The sequence below is a fragment of the Gossypium hirsutum genome, chromosome A08 (genome assembly GCF_007990345.1).
Source record: "Gossypium hirsutum isolate 1008001.06 chromosome A08, Gossypium_hirsutum_v2.1, whole genome shotgun sequence".
NCBI lineage: Eukaryota > Viridiplantae > Streptophyta > Magnoliopsida > Malvales > Malvaceae > Gossypium > Gossypium hirsutum.
This window is the reverse complement of record NC_053431.1, coordinates 115,145,639-115,161,691: the sequence shown is the minus strand read 5'-3', so window position 1 is coordinate 115,161,691 and position 16,053 is coordinate 115,145,639. Positions and strand designations below refer to the sequence as shown.

At 34.4% G+C, this 16,053-nt stretch overlaps 3 protein-coding genes across 12 annotated transcripts; 1 reads left to right on the top strand and 2 right to left on the bottom strand.

Moving 5' to 3' along the window:
• Nucleotides 1–2,739: 2,739 nt before the first annotated feature.
• LOC107902667 (protein NRT1/ PTR FAMILY 6.3) lies at nucleotides 2,740–6,037 on the top strand. Its single transcript, XM_041074863.1, has 5 exons — nucleotides 2,740–3,063; nucleotides 3,181–3,358; nucleotides 3,439–3,478; nucleotides 3,569–4,140; nucleotides 5,026–6,037. The coding sequence occupies exons 1-5, from the start codon at nucleotides 2,952–2,954 to the stop codon at nucleotides 5,879–5,881; spliced, it is 1,758 nt and encodes a 585-aa protein (XP_040930797.1). The 5' UTR covers nucleotides 2,740–2,951; the 3' UTR covers nucleotides 5,882–6,037.
• Nucleotides 6,038–7,089: 1,052 nt separating this feature from the next.
• LOC107905653 (probable WRKY transcription factor 15) lies at nucleotides 7,090–10,440 on the bottom strand. Of its 5 annotated transcripts, XM_041074259.1 has the most exons (5): nucleotides 10,252–10,440; nucleotides 9,932–10,022; nucleotides 9,032–9,658; nucleotides 8,806–8,931; nucleotides 7,090–7,578 (listed from the first exon to the last, which is right to left on the bottom strand). In XM_041074259.1, exons 3-5 carry the CDS (start codon nucleotides 9,628–9,630, stop codon nucleotides 7,425–7,427), a joined length of 879 nt encoding a protein of 292 aa, XP_040930193.1. In that variant the 5' UTR covers nucleotides 9,631–9,658; nucleotides 9,932–10,022; nucleotides 10,252–10,440; the 3' UTR covers nucleotides 7,090–7,424.
• A 710-nt stretch (nucleotides 10,441–11,150) lies between these two features.
• On the bottom strand, nucleotides 11,151–15,898 carry LOC107905654 (uncharacterized). 6 transcript variants are annotated; one of them, XM_041074859.1, is made up of 7 exons: nucleotides 15,579–15,878; nucleotides 15,132–15,215; nucleotides 14,865–14,950; nucleotides 13,998–14,212; nucleotides 13,574–13,720; nucleotides 12,715–13,267; nucleotides 11,151–12,604 (listed from the first exon to the last, which is right to left on the bottom strand). In XM_041074859.1, the coding sequence occupies exons 4-7, from the start codon at nucleotides 14,133–14,135 to the stop codon at nucleotides 11,253–11,255; spliced, it is 2,190 nt and encodes a 729-aa protein (XP_040930793.1). In that variant the 5' UTR covers nucleotides 14,136–14,212; nucleotides 14,865–14,950; nucleotides 15,132–15,215; nucleotides 15,579–15,878; the 3' UTR covers nucleotides 11,151–11,252. The 6 variants fall into 6 exon arrangements, with proteins under 6 accessions (XP_040930793.1, XP_016687841.1, XP_016687843.1 ...); XM_016832352.2 differs by lacking the exon at nucleotides 14,865–14,950 and having other exon boundaries at nucleotides 15,579–15,879; XM_016832354.2 differs by lacking the exon at nucleotides 15,132–15,215 and having other exon boundaries at nucleotides 15,579–15,879.
• Nucleotides 15,899–16,053: the final 155 nt, after the last annotated feature.

Below are 16,053 nucleotides of genomic sequence, written 5' to 3'. Positions count from 1 at the left end.
AAACAATAGAAAATATTTTACACATATTCATCCAAATACCGAAAAATATTAAATTTTCCAAAAAATAAATTATTTTCTAAAAATTATTTTTCAAAAATCATTTTCAATAAAATAAACGAAAATTAACTCTCTAAAAAATTAATAAATGGTCGGTTTCAAAAGTAAATAAATAATAACAATATGAGACAACAGTAATGATATCTATCAAATTTGCCATACCTTTTTAGTTAAAAAAGGAAAAATAAATTTTAAACAAAAATCCACGTATCACATATTTATCTGTTGATTTGAATTAAGTTTTCACATAATTTCCAATTAAGAAAAATCAACAACAACTTACTTACTAAAGATTTTGTTTAACCCTACCCCATTGAGTGAAGGGAACGTTCCTAAAAATAAAAAATTTTAATTTAAGGCCTTTAGAATAATAAAATTATATTTTGAACACTTAAAATATGAAAAAGATTTTGTTTAATCCCTTCAAAAAAAGGATACACAATGTCTAAAAGATTTTGAGTTCACTCTTCCTACCCTAAACTAGGAAGAAAGAAAGGAGAAAGGCAAAGGTTATGAAATTGAAAAGCTGGTTAAGTTGGTAGCTTTCACAATGCAAGTAGGTCCCAAATGTATATTAAAAATTGACCTCCAATTCATAAAATCTGCTCTCGCTAGCCAGGAAATTGGATGGTGTTCATAGCACAGAAAATAAGAACCGTTAACCAAAAAGCGGATTGTTTTTCCCTAACACGGGTCTATTGCAATTTGTGATGACTAAATTTCGGAAGAGTAGATCCACAAATTAGTATTGCTTTTCGTGTGCAAACTAGTCAATAAATTTCAGAGCTAGTCTTCCAACACATTTGAAGAGTGCGTAACATCGACGGCATAGTTAACACCGACTAAACAAAAATAATTTATTTATTTATACAGGGTAAATTTTTAAATGTTAAAATATATTTTCATTTGTTTTTACTTTTAAAATTTTAGTTTTTTTTTTCAATTTTAAAAAGTTTACTACTTGTTAAAATTTTCTATCCAATTCACCATGATAAAACAATTTTTTATTAGAACAATGCTCTTATATTTAAAATCGATAATAATTAATGACATTATAAAAATAGAGATTAAATTATGTCAAAAATTAAAATATATGAATTAAATTAAAAATTGATGATTATTTTATATTAATTAAAAAGTTAAAAATTAAAATATAGAAATGATTAGATTAAAATTGAAGAAGAAAATAGAAATTAAAAGGGATGCATTGGAATGAGTAAGTATAAATGAAAATAGATTCCAAGATTTTCCTCAAGTCCCAACTCAATCACAATACTTTGTAAAAAAGGTAAAGGAAGCTTCTGCATGAAATCAATTGATTCCATTAGTAAATTAATAAATAATAATAGTATGTGGAAGAATCAATTTTGGACAGGTAGATAGCCTATTTGATTGATTCATCATCTTAAAATACTAAATAATGTACTTAGTGTATATTATAAGGTATAGAAATAGTTAAGGGAAATTTCGTTCGTATTTTTATTACAAAAAGCCACATCATCATCTTTTATATTAAATATTTTAAAATTAAACATTATTGTTATTTTAATTTAAAAAATAATAAAGATGTTCTAATTAATACAATTAACCTTAATTACGAGTAAAACAGGTAATAAATATATTATGTTTTTCTCAATCCCAGTCGAGATTCATATATATTAGAGAACCACTTAATAAATAATTCAAAATATTTATAAACCTAAACAACTCCCAAATTTATCTTTTTTAATTATTTCAGATTCAGGACTCTGTGATTAGTGGTGTTATAAAATTTAAAACCCTAAATCATTCCACTATTCTAGGGATCAAATGAAAGAAGCTTTTAAGGGATGAAATAGGAATATACTTTGGATAACATAAAAAGATTTTAAGAAATATACCTTTCTTTCTGTTAGCTAAAACCAGGAAGGCTGATTTGTGTCATGAGCTTAGCCAAATCTTATTGATTTGTTGGTGGGGTTCACTCATACTATAATCACCCACTTTTCAGGATTTATACACTTTTTTCTCTTCTATAACATTAAACACGTTACCACACCCAAACCATGAACGGAGACCGTTTAATTTTAACAAAAATAATATGGGAAAATGTTAACCTCCCTCTGCCAACTCCCCATTTCCTAAAATAGACGAAATATTTATTTATAAATATATTTTTGGTAAGATAATAAATTTAATTTTTAATGTATTTTTTCAGTTAAATTTAACTCTTATTTATTCAATAAAATGTCAGATTTAACTATTAATTATTTAAAAATATATAAATTGTTATTTTGTTAATGAAATATTAATTAAATGTTGAATTTTTAAATATGATCATTTTTTTTAATTTGTTAAAATTTTTCATATCACTTGTAAACTAAATAGTGTTATGTTAGTCTAAATTATGCTTGAACTATCACATGAATTGCAACGCTAATATTATTAAAAAATTAACGTTTTAATTAATATCTTTATTAAAAAAGATATTTAATTTTTTTTGAGATATTAATAACTAAATAATAATAATAATGTAAATTGATGTATTTATGTTAAAATATAAATAATAAATATCAAACTTAAAAATTCAAGTATATATTTAAACTATAATTAAAATTTTATATTTATAATTATACTAAATTAAACTTCACATACATTATATAATTTTGAAATTTATGGCTGGTTTCTTTTCTTTTGTACTACAACCCAATCGAATTAAGCCGTAGGTGTCAGTTGCTCCAATTTGGACTTTAAGCCGCCTTCACCCCTAACTTCACTATAAGTACCCCCCAGTTCACCACCCAACAATACTACCACCACTACTACTACTACTCTTCATTTCGATTCGATCTAATTTCCTCTGCTTCATTAGCGTTATCAGAGCTTTCTGCAGCCTTTTTTTCATATATCAACCAATGTCTCTCCCTGTAACACAAGGGAAAACCCTTCCTGACGCATGGGACTACAGGGGCTGCCCCGCCGAGTGGTCCAAGTCCGGTGGTTGGACCAGTGCAGCCATGATTCTAGGTCATTAATATACCCCTCTCCTTAATTTGAATAATATTCTTTTGATTCGTTTTCAGGTTTTGGTCTGAAAATACGTATGTGGTTTTCTTTCTTTTCCTATGTATTTAATTTTATCAGGTGTTGAGGCATGTGAGAGGCTAACAACGTTAGGTATCGCTGTTAATATGGTGACATATTTAACCGGCACCATGCATTTGGGCAATGCTACCTCAGCCACCACCGTCACCAACTTCCTTGGCACATCTTTCATGCTCTGTCTTCTCGGTGGTTTTATCGCCGATACTTTTCTTGGCAGGTTTGGTTTGGTTTGCTCCCTTTGTAACGGTTTCCCATGCACTGCTCTCACTGAATTAAACGAGTTCCTTATATTCACAGGTATCTCACAATTGTACTCTTCGCGGCCGTTCAGGCAACTGTAAGATTCATTTCCTTTCTTTTATTGAAACCATCACCTTAATTACTTTACATATCCAAATTTGAAGCTCTTTATTATGTTGGCAAGCAGGGCGTCACCATTTTGACAATCTCAACAGTGATCCCAAGCCTAAGGCCTCCAAAATGCAGTAGGGACAGTGTCACTACATGCACCCCAGCAAGCGGCATACAACTCGTTGTTCTCTACTTAGCCCTTTACTTGACCGCCCTCGGTACAGGCGGTCTCAAATCGAGTGTTTCAGGGTTTGGATCAGATCAGTTCGATGATTCGGACCCTGAAGAGAGATCCCAAATGACAAACTTCTTCAACTGGTTCTTTTTCTTCATAAACATAGGCTCACTTGGTTCAGTGACCATTCTGGTATACATCCAGGATAATTTAGGGCGTGAATGGGGTTACGGTATTTGTGCTTGTGCTATTTTGATGGGGTTGGTGGTGTTTCTATCGGGTACCAAGCGTTACCGTTTCAAGAAATTGGTTGGGAGCCCATTGACCCAAATCGCTGCAGTGTTTGTAGCTGCCTGGAAAAAAAGGCATCTGGAGTTGCCATCTGATTCGTCGTTGCTGTTCAATATTGATGATGTAACTGAAGGATCAATGAAGAAGAAGAAACAAAAGTTGCCTCACAGCAAGCAGTTTCGGTAAGTGTTGTATTTAAAAACCTGTCTACTTCAACTACTTATTTCTTTACGCGTCTCTGAAGCTTAAAAATGGCGGGTTCAATTCTAAAAGGAAGAACACAAAAGAGCATAGTTAATTCCACGAGTATAGTAAATATGCAAAATAAGTAAGGTTGGATGACAGTGGCAGTGGCAGGCTGCATTAACTTGTTTTCTATCAGGGTAAAAGGCAATCAAAGAATACAATTATTGAATTAATCAAGGTTCTTGATAATGGACCACCCTACAACCAGGACATTTATTGCTAGTCCAATTCAAAGAATCGACAAAACACGATTGGATTTTGCCTTTGTTCTCTCTTGCCTCTGGTACCTTAGATTCAAACCAAAGTTTGCATGTTCGCAATTCTAGTTTAGGTTTCCTTTTCTCGTTGCCATTTGCAACCAAAAGACAAACATACTTTAATAAAGTAAACAAACAAGAAATTTGTGCCATGTATTTGCATCCCAAACCGAAAGTTTTCCCCCATAGAGATAAGGACATCTTGTGTTATGAAATAGAGATTGGTTTCCTCCAGACCATAAAAATACGTGGGTGTTTAAGATTAAACAATCACGAGAGAGGTAAGTAAGTAATATTTACTAGATAGTAATATCACGAGCCACCTTGCCAGACTTGTCTCCCAGTCGATTCACTTCACGCGACTCCCCACTTAATACTCAAAGTGATATTGCATCACGCTCTATTAATAGAAATTAACCAACACTTTCATTACTTTTTGGCTCGATGTCGTGTATGGAAAGTTTCAGATACAAAAACAAAACAAACAAACAAACAAAAACGCATCTGTCTGTCGTTTCTTATTATTGGCTATATATGTGTTTGAGAGCTTTAAATTGTGTGCAGATTCTTAGACAGGGCCGCGATCATGAACCAACCTGGTCTTGAGGCAAACAAGTGGAGTTTAGCTACATTAACGGATGTTGAAGAAGTGAAAATGGTGCTCAGAATGTTGCCAATTTGGGCAACCACTGTCATATTTTGGACTGTCTATGCCCAAATGACAACGTTTTCAGTTTCTCAGGCTACTACTATGGATCGTCACATTGGCAAATTTCAAATCCCACCCGCATCACTCACAGTTTTCTTCGTCGCTGCCATTCTCTTGACTGTCCCAGTTTATGACAAGCTCATTGCTCCAATTGCAAAAAAGGTGTTAAACAATCCACAAGGTTTAACCCCTTTGCAAAGGATCGGGGTTGGTTTAGTTTTATCCATAATAGCCATGATCGCGGCAGCACTGACGGAAATAAAGCGATTGAGAACCGCAAGCTCACGTGGTCTTACAAACAACCCGATGGCTAAAATCCCATTAAGCGTCTTCTGGTTGGTCCCTCAGTTTTTGTTAGTGGGGGCCGGGGAGGCCTTCACATATATAGGGCAGCTTGACTTTTTCTTAAGGGAGTGCCCCAAAGGGATGAAAGCGATGAGTACAGGTTTATTTTTGAGTACCCTTTCATTAGGATTCTTCGTTAGTTCTTTGTTGGTGACCGTAGTTCACAAGGTCACCGGTAACAATAAACCATGGCTGCCAAACAATCTGAACCAAGGGAGGCTCTATAATTTCTATTGGCTTTTGACAATTTTGAGTTGCTTCAACTTGGGAATTTACTTGGTTTTTGCTAAATGGTATATGTACAAAGACAAGAGGCTTGCAGATGAAGGGATTGAATTGGAAGAAGCCGAACCTACCTTCCATTAGAAGAACATGACAGTTTCTTAAACTGGTTAAGATTTTTGTGCTTATATTATAACTTTGTATTATTTTTAGTCCTCCGCTTGACTTTAAATAAGTCTGAAACCCTATTTACTTGTACAAAAAGAATGATAAAAGATCAACATGGAAACTTCGAAATGATATACATATAAGCCTATAGCATCTAAAAACGTATAGAAAAACTGAAACTCTGATTTGGGTGCAACTTAACGACAATATATATCATGTGACAATACCCCACTTGGTTCGTTCTCGCAAGCTGAAAAGGCACAGAAATCATTTAATTTGTAAAGGATATATATAAAAATATATATGACCATATATACACAATCTACAACTAGCTGTAAAGTATTCAAGACTTGAATTTTGGCCATGCAAATGAGAGTGTGATAAAAGTAGGAGGAAAATCAGGAAAAGGAACATGAAACCCCCAGAATACCTTTTCCAAAGTTATTAATAGTTAATTACAACCAATTCATGGCCAGGGAAAGGATTGTATAAAATTTTAATTTTACATTATCCTTATTTTTTCCCAACAAGAGAATAATAAATTAGATTTTTCAAAAGGAAAAACTTGAAAATTAAGAAGAAAAACTTGATTGGAAAATAATAAGGATGACTGATGGTCAGTTTGGCCGCAGTTTATAGCAAATGATGTTCATCAATCTATATTTTAGTGATAAACTGTTACCGTTTTTTTGGAAAAAAAAAATATTTTACATGTGTTCCAATCCGTAATTACTTAATACTGATTGTTATGTAGTGAATTAAACATGACATCGATTAGATCAAAAAAGGAAAAACATACCATCTATAATATTAAATCTATATTAATTTTAATGACAAAACTAAATGAAGGTATCAAAATTTTTAAATAATGTATAATAAATACATTATTAAAATTTAAAATTTAAAAGAGTATATAGATCTTTAACATATTTAAACTCAAAAAATATACTTTCTTGCCGTAAGAAGATAAAAAAAAACCTATGATATTTTGGGCCTACCACCCAAGGGAGCAAGGCATCGGTAATAGAAGAGAAGAAATAATCGGCGTGTAGTGCCAAACTTTATTTCACACGTACACTTGTTCCACTCATATTCCCCACTTATGTATCAAATATTAGAAATCCATCATCTGATAATATCAACCGACACTCAACAAATAATATTTGCTTAAAAGACGAATTCCATGTAGAATGTTAAAAATTTTAATTGAAGATTTTTAAGTCATAGGTTTTCTCTTCATACAAATGATATCTAATGTAAGGGGGGAAAAAGAGAAAACCCAACATTAGAAGGCCCCTTTCAGAAATAAAACATGTTGCTCAATATTATCTCAAGATTTAGGCCCATCTCAGAAGATTTGAGTTGATTTTTGCAAGTCTAATCATACTCTCGTTTCCCATGAACTTAACTCCCCCATGTTTATACTTCATTTCCTAGGGTCATTTTTAAAATATTCGACATAGGCTTGTGACGAGTGAAAACAAAATCTTTAAACGACCTTCCTTTGCTATTACCGAATTTAAACTATCACATTGGAAGGGAATTGACATGTAATCCTCGAGTGCTTATGATCTCCTTCATATGTCACAACTAGCATGCTAGGATCCTCCAAACATCGTTCCACGTGCTTTCTAGCAGGGCATCCCCTCGTGCTGCTGCATTTGTAGTAACTCCTTTGAAATTAAATTCATGAAAAAATAATTATGTCAGTCAAGATTGATAATAAGTTTAACTGCACGCAAACTAGAGGTAAGCATGTGCCGGGCTATTCGGTTCGGCCCGAAAGCTCGTTCAAAAAATGAGAAGGTTCGAATAAAAATATATACCTGAATATGGGTTTGGGCAAAACGAGGCCCGTTTAGAAAACAGGTCGGGCCACGGATAAAACTTTTTTAGCCAGGGTCCGGCCCGACCCGAATTATATACTAAATATATATTTATTTATTTATTTATTTTTAATCATATTTACATTTTATTTTCAATTTTAATATAACCACTTTTTATTATATTTTCAATTTGTGTATTGTTTTAAGAATTGTTTCTCTAATTTTTTATTTGTTTCTTGTTTTTATATTTTTAAATGTATTTGATTTAATATATTTTAAAATTTTTTATTTAATGAAATAAGCTAAAAAAAATTAATATGAGTCGGGCCGAGCCGGGCTCGGGCTTAACAATTTTATTTCGGGTGGGCTTGAACAAATTTTTAGGCCCATATTTCGGGCCGGGCAGGACCCTGGCCTAGAAAACGGGTTTAAAATTTTTGTTTTAACCCGGCCCGACCCATGCAACCTCTAACGCAAACTCTTCAATTTTTTATTTTTTATTTTTATGATTAGGCCGACCAAGGTTTTAGTTTTTCAGACAAAACCCCAGTGGAGACAATATTTGACCCCTCAACAATCTCAAATCTAAAAGAGTTGATTTATGTTGTGAAGTGATTATCTATGCGTTGACAAACTTAGACTGTAAGACTACGAACTCACCAAATGTGCGAGCTCTACAAAGTTGCAGGCTCACCCAAAACTGTGAGTTCTGTAATAGTGCGAGCTCATTAAAGCTGTGAAGTATTCAATAGTGCAAGTTATGTTAGGCGAGCCCTTACCCTTGCAAGTTGCTAACTTGTCAACTTGCACTGAAAGAGTGATAATTTTTTATAAGACATTTTGATTGCTGATTAGACTGAAATCATCTAATAAAGAAGCAAGTTGAATTAATCATGTTCCAAGATTAGTCAAGTTGTAATTATTTTATTATTATTCTTAGCTTATTTTTATCTTGTTTTCGCTTCAATTTCAGTCCATTCTTCAACATATATCCAACAATTTAGAATTTTGACTCTTGAATTAATAAACTAGCTAGTTTGGGATGAATATGAAAAAAGCAATACTATGTCATACCTAGGATATGGAGATCCTTTTATGGGTTTTTGTCCATATTTCCTCCAAGAGTGATCATCTGGTGGTATATCAGATGGTTTATTACTTATAGCTGGGACTCGTATAGTTTTCTTTATTCTCAGTTTCCTGCAGGGAAAGAAAATAAGAAATAAAGGAACTGATCAAATTCATCCTTTATATCAGATTATTAATGTTCCATGTTACTCTTTCAATGATAAGGATTTACCTTCTCTTTGAACAGTGACATCCCCCGGTTGAGGCTGCACATTTTGTACTAGCTTCTTCACTCCCCACCCCAATCTTTCTCTTTGAAAGAAGCATACAAGACTCATCCTGAGGAACCACAATTTCTGACGATGACCATGGAATTAACTTCTTGTCAAACATTGGCATCATGGTTGGTAGTGTTGAAGAATGCTGCAATCCCATGATCAAATTTGGTAAAACCACCACATTTCTGGGGATCAAACCAGTATTTGATTGATTAAACTGTGGAGAGACAAATTGTCCCAGAATATGTGGTTGACTCGGTTTGCAAATGGAACTTTGGGATGCAAAACTGGGGCTATCCATCAATTCAGCCGGATTTACATTATGGGATTTCGGCAGTGGACCCTTCCTGATCCTTTTACACTCTGATTGCATTGATCCATCAAGGAGGCTAAGCAATTTCCTGAATCCATTTACTGTATCTTGAGCCATTAGGCTAATTTCTTGATTGCTTCTCTTTTGACTTCCATCACAAATGCAGCTAAAGAGGTGATTGGCACGTCTGAAACTGCTTTCAGCAACTTCATGGACTTTCAAATCCCATCTTGGGCTCATTGACACACAAACACCTGAAGCTTCTGTCCTAATTTTACAATTTACTACTGCATTTATGCACTAATAAGAAAGAAATGCATCTGAATCTAGCAGTTAAAGCCTGAAATGTAGCAAATAAGCAAAAGGCTTTTCACCCCCAAAGAATTTAATGATCAACTTTATAAAAAAATAACATAGGCTAGAGAGATTTAAACTAAGTTTTTGATAAAACCTATGCACCAGAAACAACCAATAGATGAACCCTGTTTTGTATTAAGTGAATGAGCCAAATGTAGAAAACCAAGTTCATATTAAAGTTTACTTTTTTTTGAAGTGCTCAACCGATCACATCTAACACTCTGCCCTCTTAGTCAACGGTGGCTTGGGTTAGATAATACGCCAACCAATGCACACTATAAACCATTATAGTCTCAAAATTAGCAACAAATTAATAATAAAGACGGATAGAAAGGGATGAAGGTGAAAACAGATAAGAAAATTGAAAAAGCAGACCCAACAATGAACGCAAATACATGTTCAAGTTGCTGGTTTTATGTATTAATCAATGTTGTAATCATTTTTCTGCTTCAAAAAGACTCAGTGATAAAAAGTAAAAAGAAATATAGTTCGACGAGAACCAACCTTAAAGGTGCACTGCTTGCCAATATTACCAGGACGTAGACGAATTATGGATATGGGTATATATTCGACACCAAGTATATTAAATTTCTTGAGAGGATGATACCCTTATAGATTAGAATAATATTAGAGACAGCCAATGAAGATAAAGAAACAAATATATAACGATATCCCTGACCTTTTGGTATTAATAGATTAATGAAATAGAATTATATTAGTGGGGATGTGTGAAATTACAAAGGATGACACATACAACACAAAGATTCAAAGATTTAGGTGAAAAATCTTGGCTGCATGTGGCATTATTCGAGTTGCCTATCAATCTAACCCACTAAAGCAGCCAACTAATCAAATATTAGAAGAAGTCACTTTCACTCAAGGGACTTCAACCATTGGTATTTATCCTTTTTCTTATTGGGGCCCTGATTGAAGCATGCTTGTTCCCAAAGGTTGTTCTTTAGTGGCTTCGCTTCCACTCCTTCCATTATTTCATTGTCTAATTTTCTTGTCAAAGAAAATAATGATATGATGGACTGATCCTCTAATAAATACGCTGTTATCTATGAATCAAGGCCGTAGATTTCATTTCTGGGATCATTCCCTCACCGATATGCTCAAGATTGTGCATGGGGCCACTAAAATGGACTCTATCATTAGATTCTAGTGCTGATCATATGGATTCTGCTGGTGGGAATAGCCATATAAAATTGGGCACTTCGTACAGAACTTCATGGCACTTGACAAAATCCATTATGAGTTAAATTTCTAGGAACAACACTCCTCCACTCACAGGTCATACATATGATGTTTACTACTCAAGTTCCTTCTCCCTTGAATCACATTCAAAAGCATAGCTAAAATAAGTTGAAGAAAATGAGTACCAATTGAAAGGTCGAATCATATATCAGAAAATAGTTAAAAGATCATTTGCAGTTAACAGATGTTGGATTACACAATACATTTACGTTAAAAATCTGATTAAGTTTCCAACGTGAACTAGAATATTATCTAAAAGTTTTTCTTCCAACATAATTGAGCCTTGACTGTCTACTTCTCACCGGTGTGCACCAGTTCTCTCCAATAGCCATCTTGGCTCTCATTTTCTTGTACTCCCTGGATCTTAAAACTCCCTCAAGAATGTTTTTATCTTCACAAATTTCATGTCTAGAAAGAGATGCGAGGCCCGGAAGTATGTCCTTTTGAAAATCCTTTAGTCTTCTTCCTCTTCTCAACTTGATACCAAAATCTTTTGTCTGTCCATCACTTACTTCAAATGGCTTCGATGTTACAGAATATTCATCAGCACCAGTTTCTGCCTGTTCCAAAGTCATTAACTCAAAAGAATCAATGGAACGCTGTGGCTGCTCCTTGTCCTCATTCTCTAACTCATTCGATGCTGCCTGGGTTGAAGATTCCTGATAGCAAGCTGAGCTCTCCAAGGAGATATGGATAAGTGATTCAGCTGCTATATGGATCAAATCATCCACTTCGGCTGATTCTTCCCTGTTATAGCAACACTCATGTTTCATTTCATTACTGCCAGAAGATCTTTGATCCTGCTCACCTGATAAAGTTTCTGCAACTTTAGGTCTCCCATGGGTTCCCGAAAATTGATCAGAAGCAGGAATAGTTGAATTACAGGATTGAATTCCAGATTCCATAGTCCTTATAGGACTAGAATCATTATCTGAAATGCAACTAGACTTCCCTGAGTGAGGAGACGCATCATGATGTTCATCTTCAATAGTAATTTGAACTTTATCGGAATATATCGACACATTCTCCTCTTCTTCAGTCTTCTCACAACCAAATTGTGTAGCAACAAAACATGCAGGGTTCAGACCATGAGCAGAACCATTTTGTAGTTTCAGTATCAGCTCATCCCTTCCCTTCTTTGTGATTCCACCATGGCTGCAACGGTCCTCGGGCATGTTTATTCGGGGGCTGGATTCAGATGCAGGATTATTAAGACTGATTCCACATTCATTCCTTCCACAATGTTCAGAATTTCTGACTTGAACTTCTGTTCTCCTGTCTTTGTTATTGGAATTAATTAAATCAAGTTTTACACCATCTTCTTGTTGAATCATCTCAGAAGTGCCGTTGGGGAACTCCTTAATTTCTTTTCCCCAAAGTATAATTGGACACATGGCTTCATGATTCTTGCTAACCAGTCCACTAAAACCACATGACGAGCTAGTCATTAGAGGATTGACCACTATGGCATCATCAGACTCACAAGACAAATCATCAAGCTGGACTTCATTAAGGTCCACATTTCCCATTCCACATGAAGTGAACTGTTGCTTCCTGGTCAAAAGGTTTTTGTGTAGCATATTTCTGTGGCATTTTAATCCTGCAAATGGGAGTAAAGATATGATAGATTAAATTACATAAAATATATGCTTCAACTGAACAGGAAATGAATATGAAACCACAGCTTCTAATGTAAAGAAATTAAAGTACCTTGATCAGAATCACTCCAGTCTTGGTAGTTTCTATCCCCGACAAAGGAGCTAGTCTCAGCTATCTTATAAGATAAATCTTTCTTCATGCATCCTGAAGTGATTGGATTAGAATTTATTGCAACTTGTGAATCATGCTTTCCTCCAAAATAAGTAACTTTTGCAGCAAAATCAAAAGGTGAATTTTTTGCATCCTCATCTGAGGTCCTCTCGGTAGATTCTTCCAGATCAATCACAACTCTAGAGAAGGTATTAGTTTTCTTGTCACACCTGCTTCTCTGTTTATCTTCCTTTTTCCCCTTGGCCACTCCTAGGCTTAGAGAAAGCCTCAACTCCAGTGGATCCGAGAAACCACCATCATGGACAGAATTTACTCCCAAAGTTTCCTTTAAGTGATCTCCAACCTTTACTTTTTTTGGAAGGTTATTATTATCTCCAAGGCGAATATACCGATCAGGTACAAGTTGACGGTCGAAAGGCCTAGGCTGATACTTATAGTTATTGTCCTTCCACCCTTCTAACAACTCCAGACTTGAAGATACTCCCGAGTCTAACTGAAGAAAATGTCAAAGAGAAAGGTTTAGTATTAGATCAGTTAATCCGTCCTGAACAAAACAATACAGATACTTCCCTGATGTTGAAAGTCATGATAGTGCATGCAAAAGAAAAGAATTTTCAAGTAGATTTCTCTTATTATAGAATAGTTTTTAGCAAACCTTCATGATTACACCTGATCAAACCTTAAAATGCTTTAGATTTAGGGAATTTTTTTCATAACACCACTCAAGAAAGAGAGAAACCAATAACTAATATATTGGCAGTCGACTTCTAACATCTCAAAAGACAGTAGCTTCAATTACCAGGGGAATTGAATTTGTGGGCAATCTTGTTTTTTGGGGAAAAGATTGTAGATTTGCTTTCCATGAATTGTACTTTTCAAGCTCCGGTGTTGTAAGATCCTTCATTAGAGTCTTCTGAACACTATACAAACGATGGAGCTCACAGACCTAAAACAGAACATCCAGAGCATAAGCATCTAAAATGAGGGAGAGGCATATGCTTCTTCCATGCAACAGATGTGACATGCACAGCCTCATGTTCAACCCTTACTGTAAAAGCAATGAGTTGAAATATAATAGTAAATCACATGAAAATAAAATTGGCAAGAACAGAAGCTTCGAGCCAAAACCTTCCGCACCAAGATGGCTGAAGCCCTTATGCCAATTTTGAATGGAAAAATGTAGCAAACTACATGTAATGAGCCATAAAGGAAAATCCTTGTACCTGCTTTCTGAATATGATATCTTGATCAAGCATGGTCTGCTTGAAAACATCTTTAAGTGAATCAGTGTCTCGTGGCATCGAATTCATATCAAAATCTCCGACCAACATCTTTTCCTCGTAAAAATTGAACAAATACATTAATTGATATCAAATCTTGCATCCTCGAATAACTGAGTCTTGAAATGATGTTTTACACAGTCTTTTGCTCTCCATCTCTGCACAGTTTCCACAGAGAAATGATGGTTATTAGTTAGTGATGTACCACCAATAATCAATAAGGCTGGAAAACTGATAATAGCCATTAAGGCAGCCAATCTTGGAAAGATACTAGCCTTCCGCGTGGGAAACGTGCCTAGAAAATTCCAGTTTTAACAACTATCAGATATACTTCGAAGATGTTTCATCAATTTCATGGCATGCAAATAGGACAAGTCCTTACTGACAAATATTTCCATTTAAACAACGAAAAATTTAAACAGAAATACCAAATTAATTGTAGTCATTGCAAGTCTTTTGCTGTAACTCTATCTACTAGCATACTTAGTATAGAAGAGTTTAGGAACTAAAACAAGCCAAGCAAGTTAAAGTAGCCAAATGGTACATAGGCCCTAGGTGGGATTATGATGAAAAATATAGATCATTCAGCTGTATGAAGCAAAGGATCTGACGGCATGGTGAAAGATCTAAGCTTATAAATCAAAGAATATATAACAAACTTTAGCACCACAGATAAAGATTATATTTTATCAGCTAATTCGGATTGAACAGTAATGTTATCTCATGATATGATACAAGGGAATCCCCCAGAATGATAACATTTAGCAACTATGAAATGATCTAAGAGATAACAAGAAGGATCAACTCAACTTGATGCATGCTATACTCTTGCCTATGAAAAAGGAAAAGAGAATCATCCACCAACAAACCCTTTAGTTGGGGCAAAAGATAGCCGGCTGAAACACACAGATCTCATCATGAAAATGTAAGAAAACTTGCAGATTTAGGTGATTGGAATTCACTTCTTACAATCACATACAAGACTCAAGCTAATCAAACATAGACGAGTCAGTTGAATATAAAAGAAACATCGCTAAAGTAGTACACTATGTGATTACAAAGAGACATTGAACCAACCCTTTGCATTGCATAGTTCAAAGGATGTGCAGGGAAAAAGGTCTTTCATTCCTTCATGGAGATATAGCCATTTCTTGCACTTATCTGGTGCATGATTGAACCATGCAGATGGATCTTAGTAAAATTAATGGGAAATTTTTAAGATATAACAAAAGCCATGGAAACCACACTGTTTACAGTTGTTATACGCATACAAAAAAGAAAAACATTGATTATGAAAACATAGAAACAGAATCAACCCAGCGAAACAGGACTTGATGTTAAATTCCAATAATTTTAAGCACATCAACATTTATGAAAACAAATTCCAATAAAAGAAAAGCCATGAAGCATTAAAACAGAGAGGCAGAGAAACAAACAAGATATATAAACACATAAAACAACAAAAGAAACAAAGCTTAAAATTTATCCACCGAATCCCATAACTGTGAGGGGAAAGGAACTCACCAGGAGACAAATAACCCAAAAAAAGCATTCCATCATTAGATAGATTAAAAAAAAAAAAAGTCTCTACTTTCCACTAGTTCCTCCCCATGAATATATTAAAAGAAAAACCCAAGAATCCCAAGAGAGAAAAACAATCAGACCATCACTTTGGGTTTAAGACAAGAAAAAAAAAAGATGAAAGAGAGGAAGGAATTTAATGTAATGAAACTATGAAAGAGGAGAGATTTTTATTTTTATTTGTTTTTCTTTTGCTTTCTCTATCAGAAGAGAAAGGTGTTGAGTGGTTTGTGTGGCACATCATTGTTTCTTTTTCTGGTATTTATATTCACTTTCTGTCGTCTCTTTCTCTCTCATAATCTTTGGGATTCCTTTCCATTGCTTATATAAAATAATAATATATTTTAGATTTGTGGGTTATTGAGAGTAGGGGTGTGCATAATTCGGGTAAAACCGAAAAAATTCGGTTAACCGACCG

Coding starts and splice junctions, on each gene's coding strand:
- LOC107902667 (XM_041074863.1), top strand. CDS start 2,952: ATGTCTCTCCCTGTAACACAAGGGAAAACCCTTCCTGACGCATGGGAC. Junction 3,359..3,438: donor GCCGATACTTTTCTTGGCAG/GTTTGGTTTGGT, acceptor TTATATTCACAG/GTATCTCACAATTGTACTCT. Junction 3,479..3,568: donor TCGCGGCCGTTCAGGCAACT/GTAAGATTCATT, acceptor GTTGGCAAGCAG/GGCGTCACCATTTTGACAAT.
- LOC107905653 (XM_041074259.1), bottom strand. CDS start 9,630: ATGAGCCCAAGATGGGATTTGAAAGTCCATGAAGTTGCTGAAAGCAGT. Junction 8,932..9,031: donor TGTCACTGTTCAAAGAGAAG/GTAAATCCTTAT, acceptor CTTTCCCTGCAG/GAAACTGAGAATAAAGAAAA. Junction 7,579..8,805: donor AAAGGATCTCCATATCCTAG/GTATGACATAGT, acceptor TTAATTTCAAAG/GAGTTACTACAAATGCAGCA.
- LOC107905654 (XM_016832351.2), bottom strand. CDS start 14,135: ATGTATTTGTTCAATTTTTACGAGGAAAAGATGTTGGTCGGAGATTTT. Junction 13,721..13,997: donor ATATCATATTCAGAAAGCAG/GTACAAGGATTT, acceptor GTTCTGTTTTAG/GTCTGTGAGCTCCATCGTTT. Junction 12,605..12,714: donor CTGGAGTGATTCTGATCAAG/GTACTTTAATTT, acceptor TCCCATTTGCAG/GATTAAAATGCCACAGAAAT.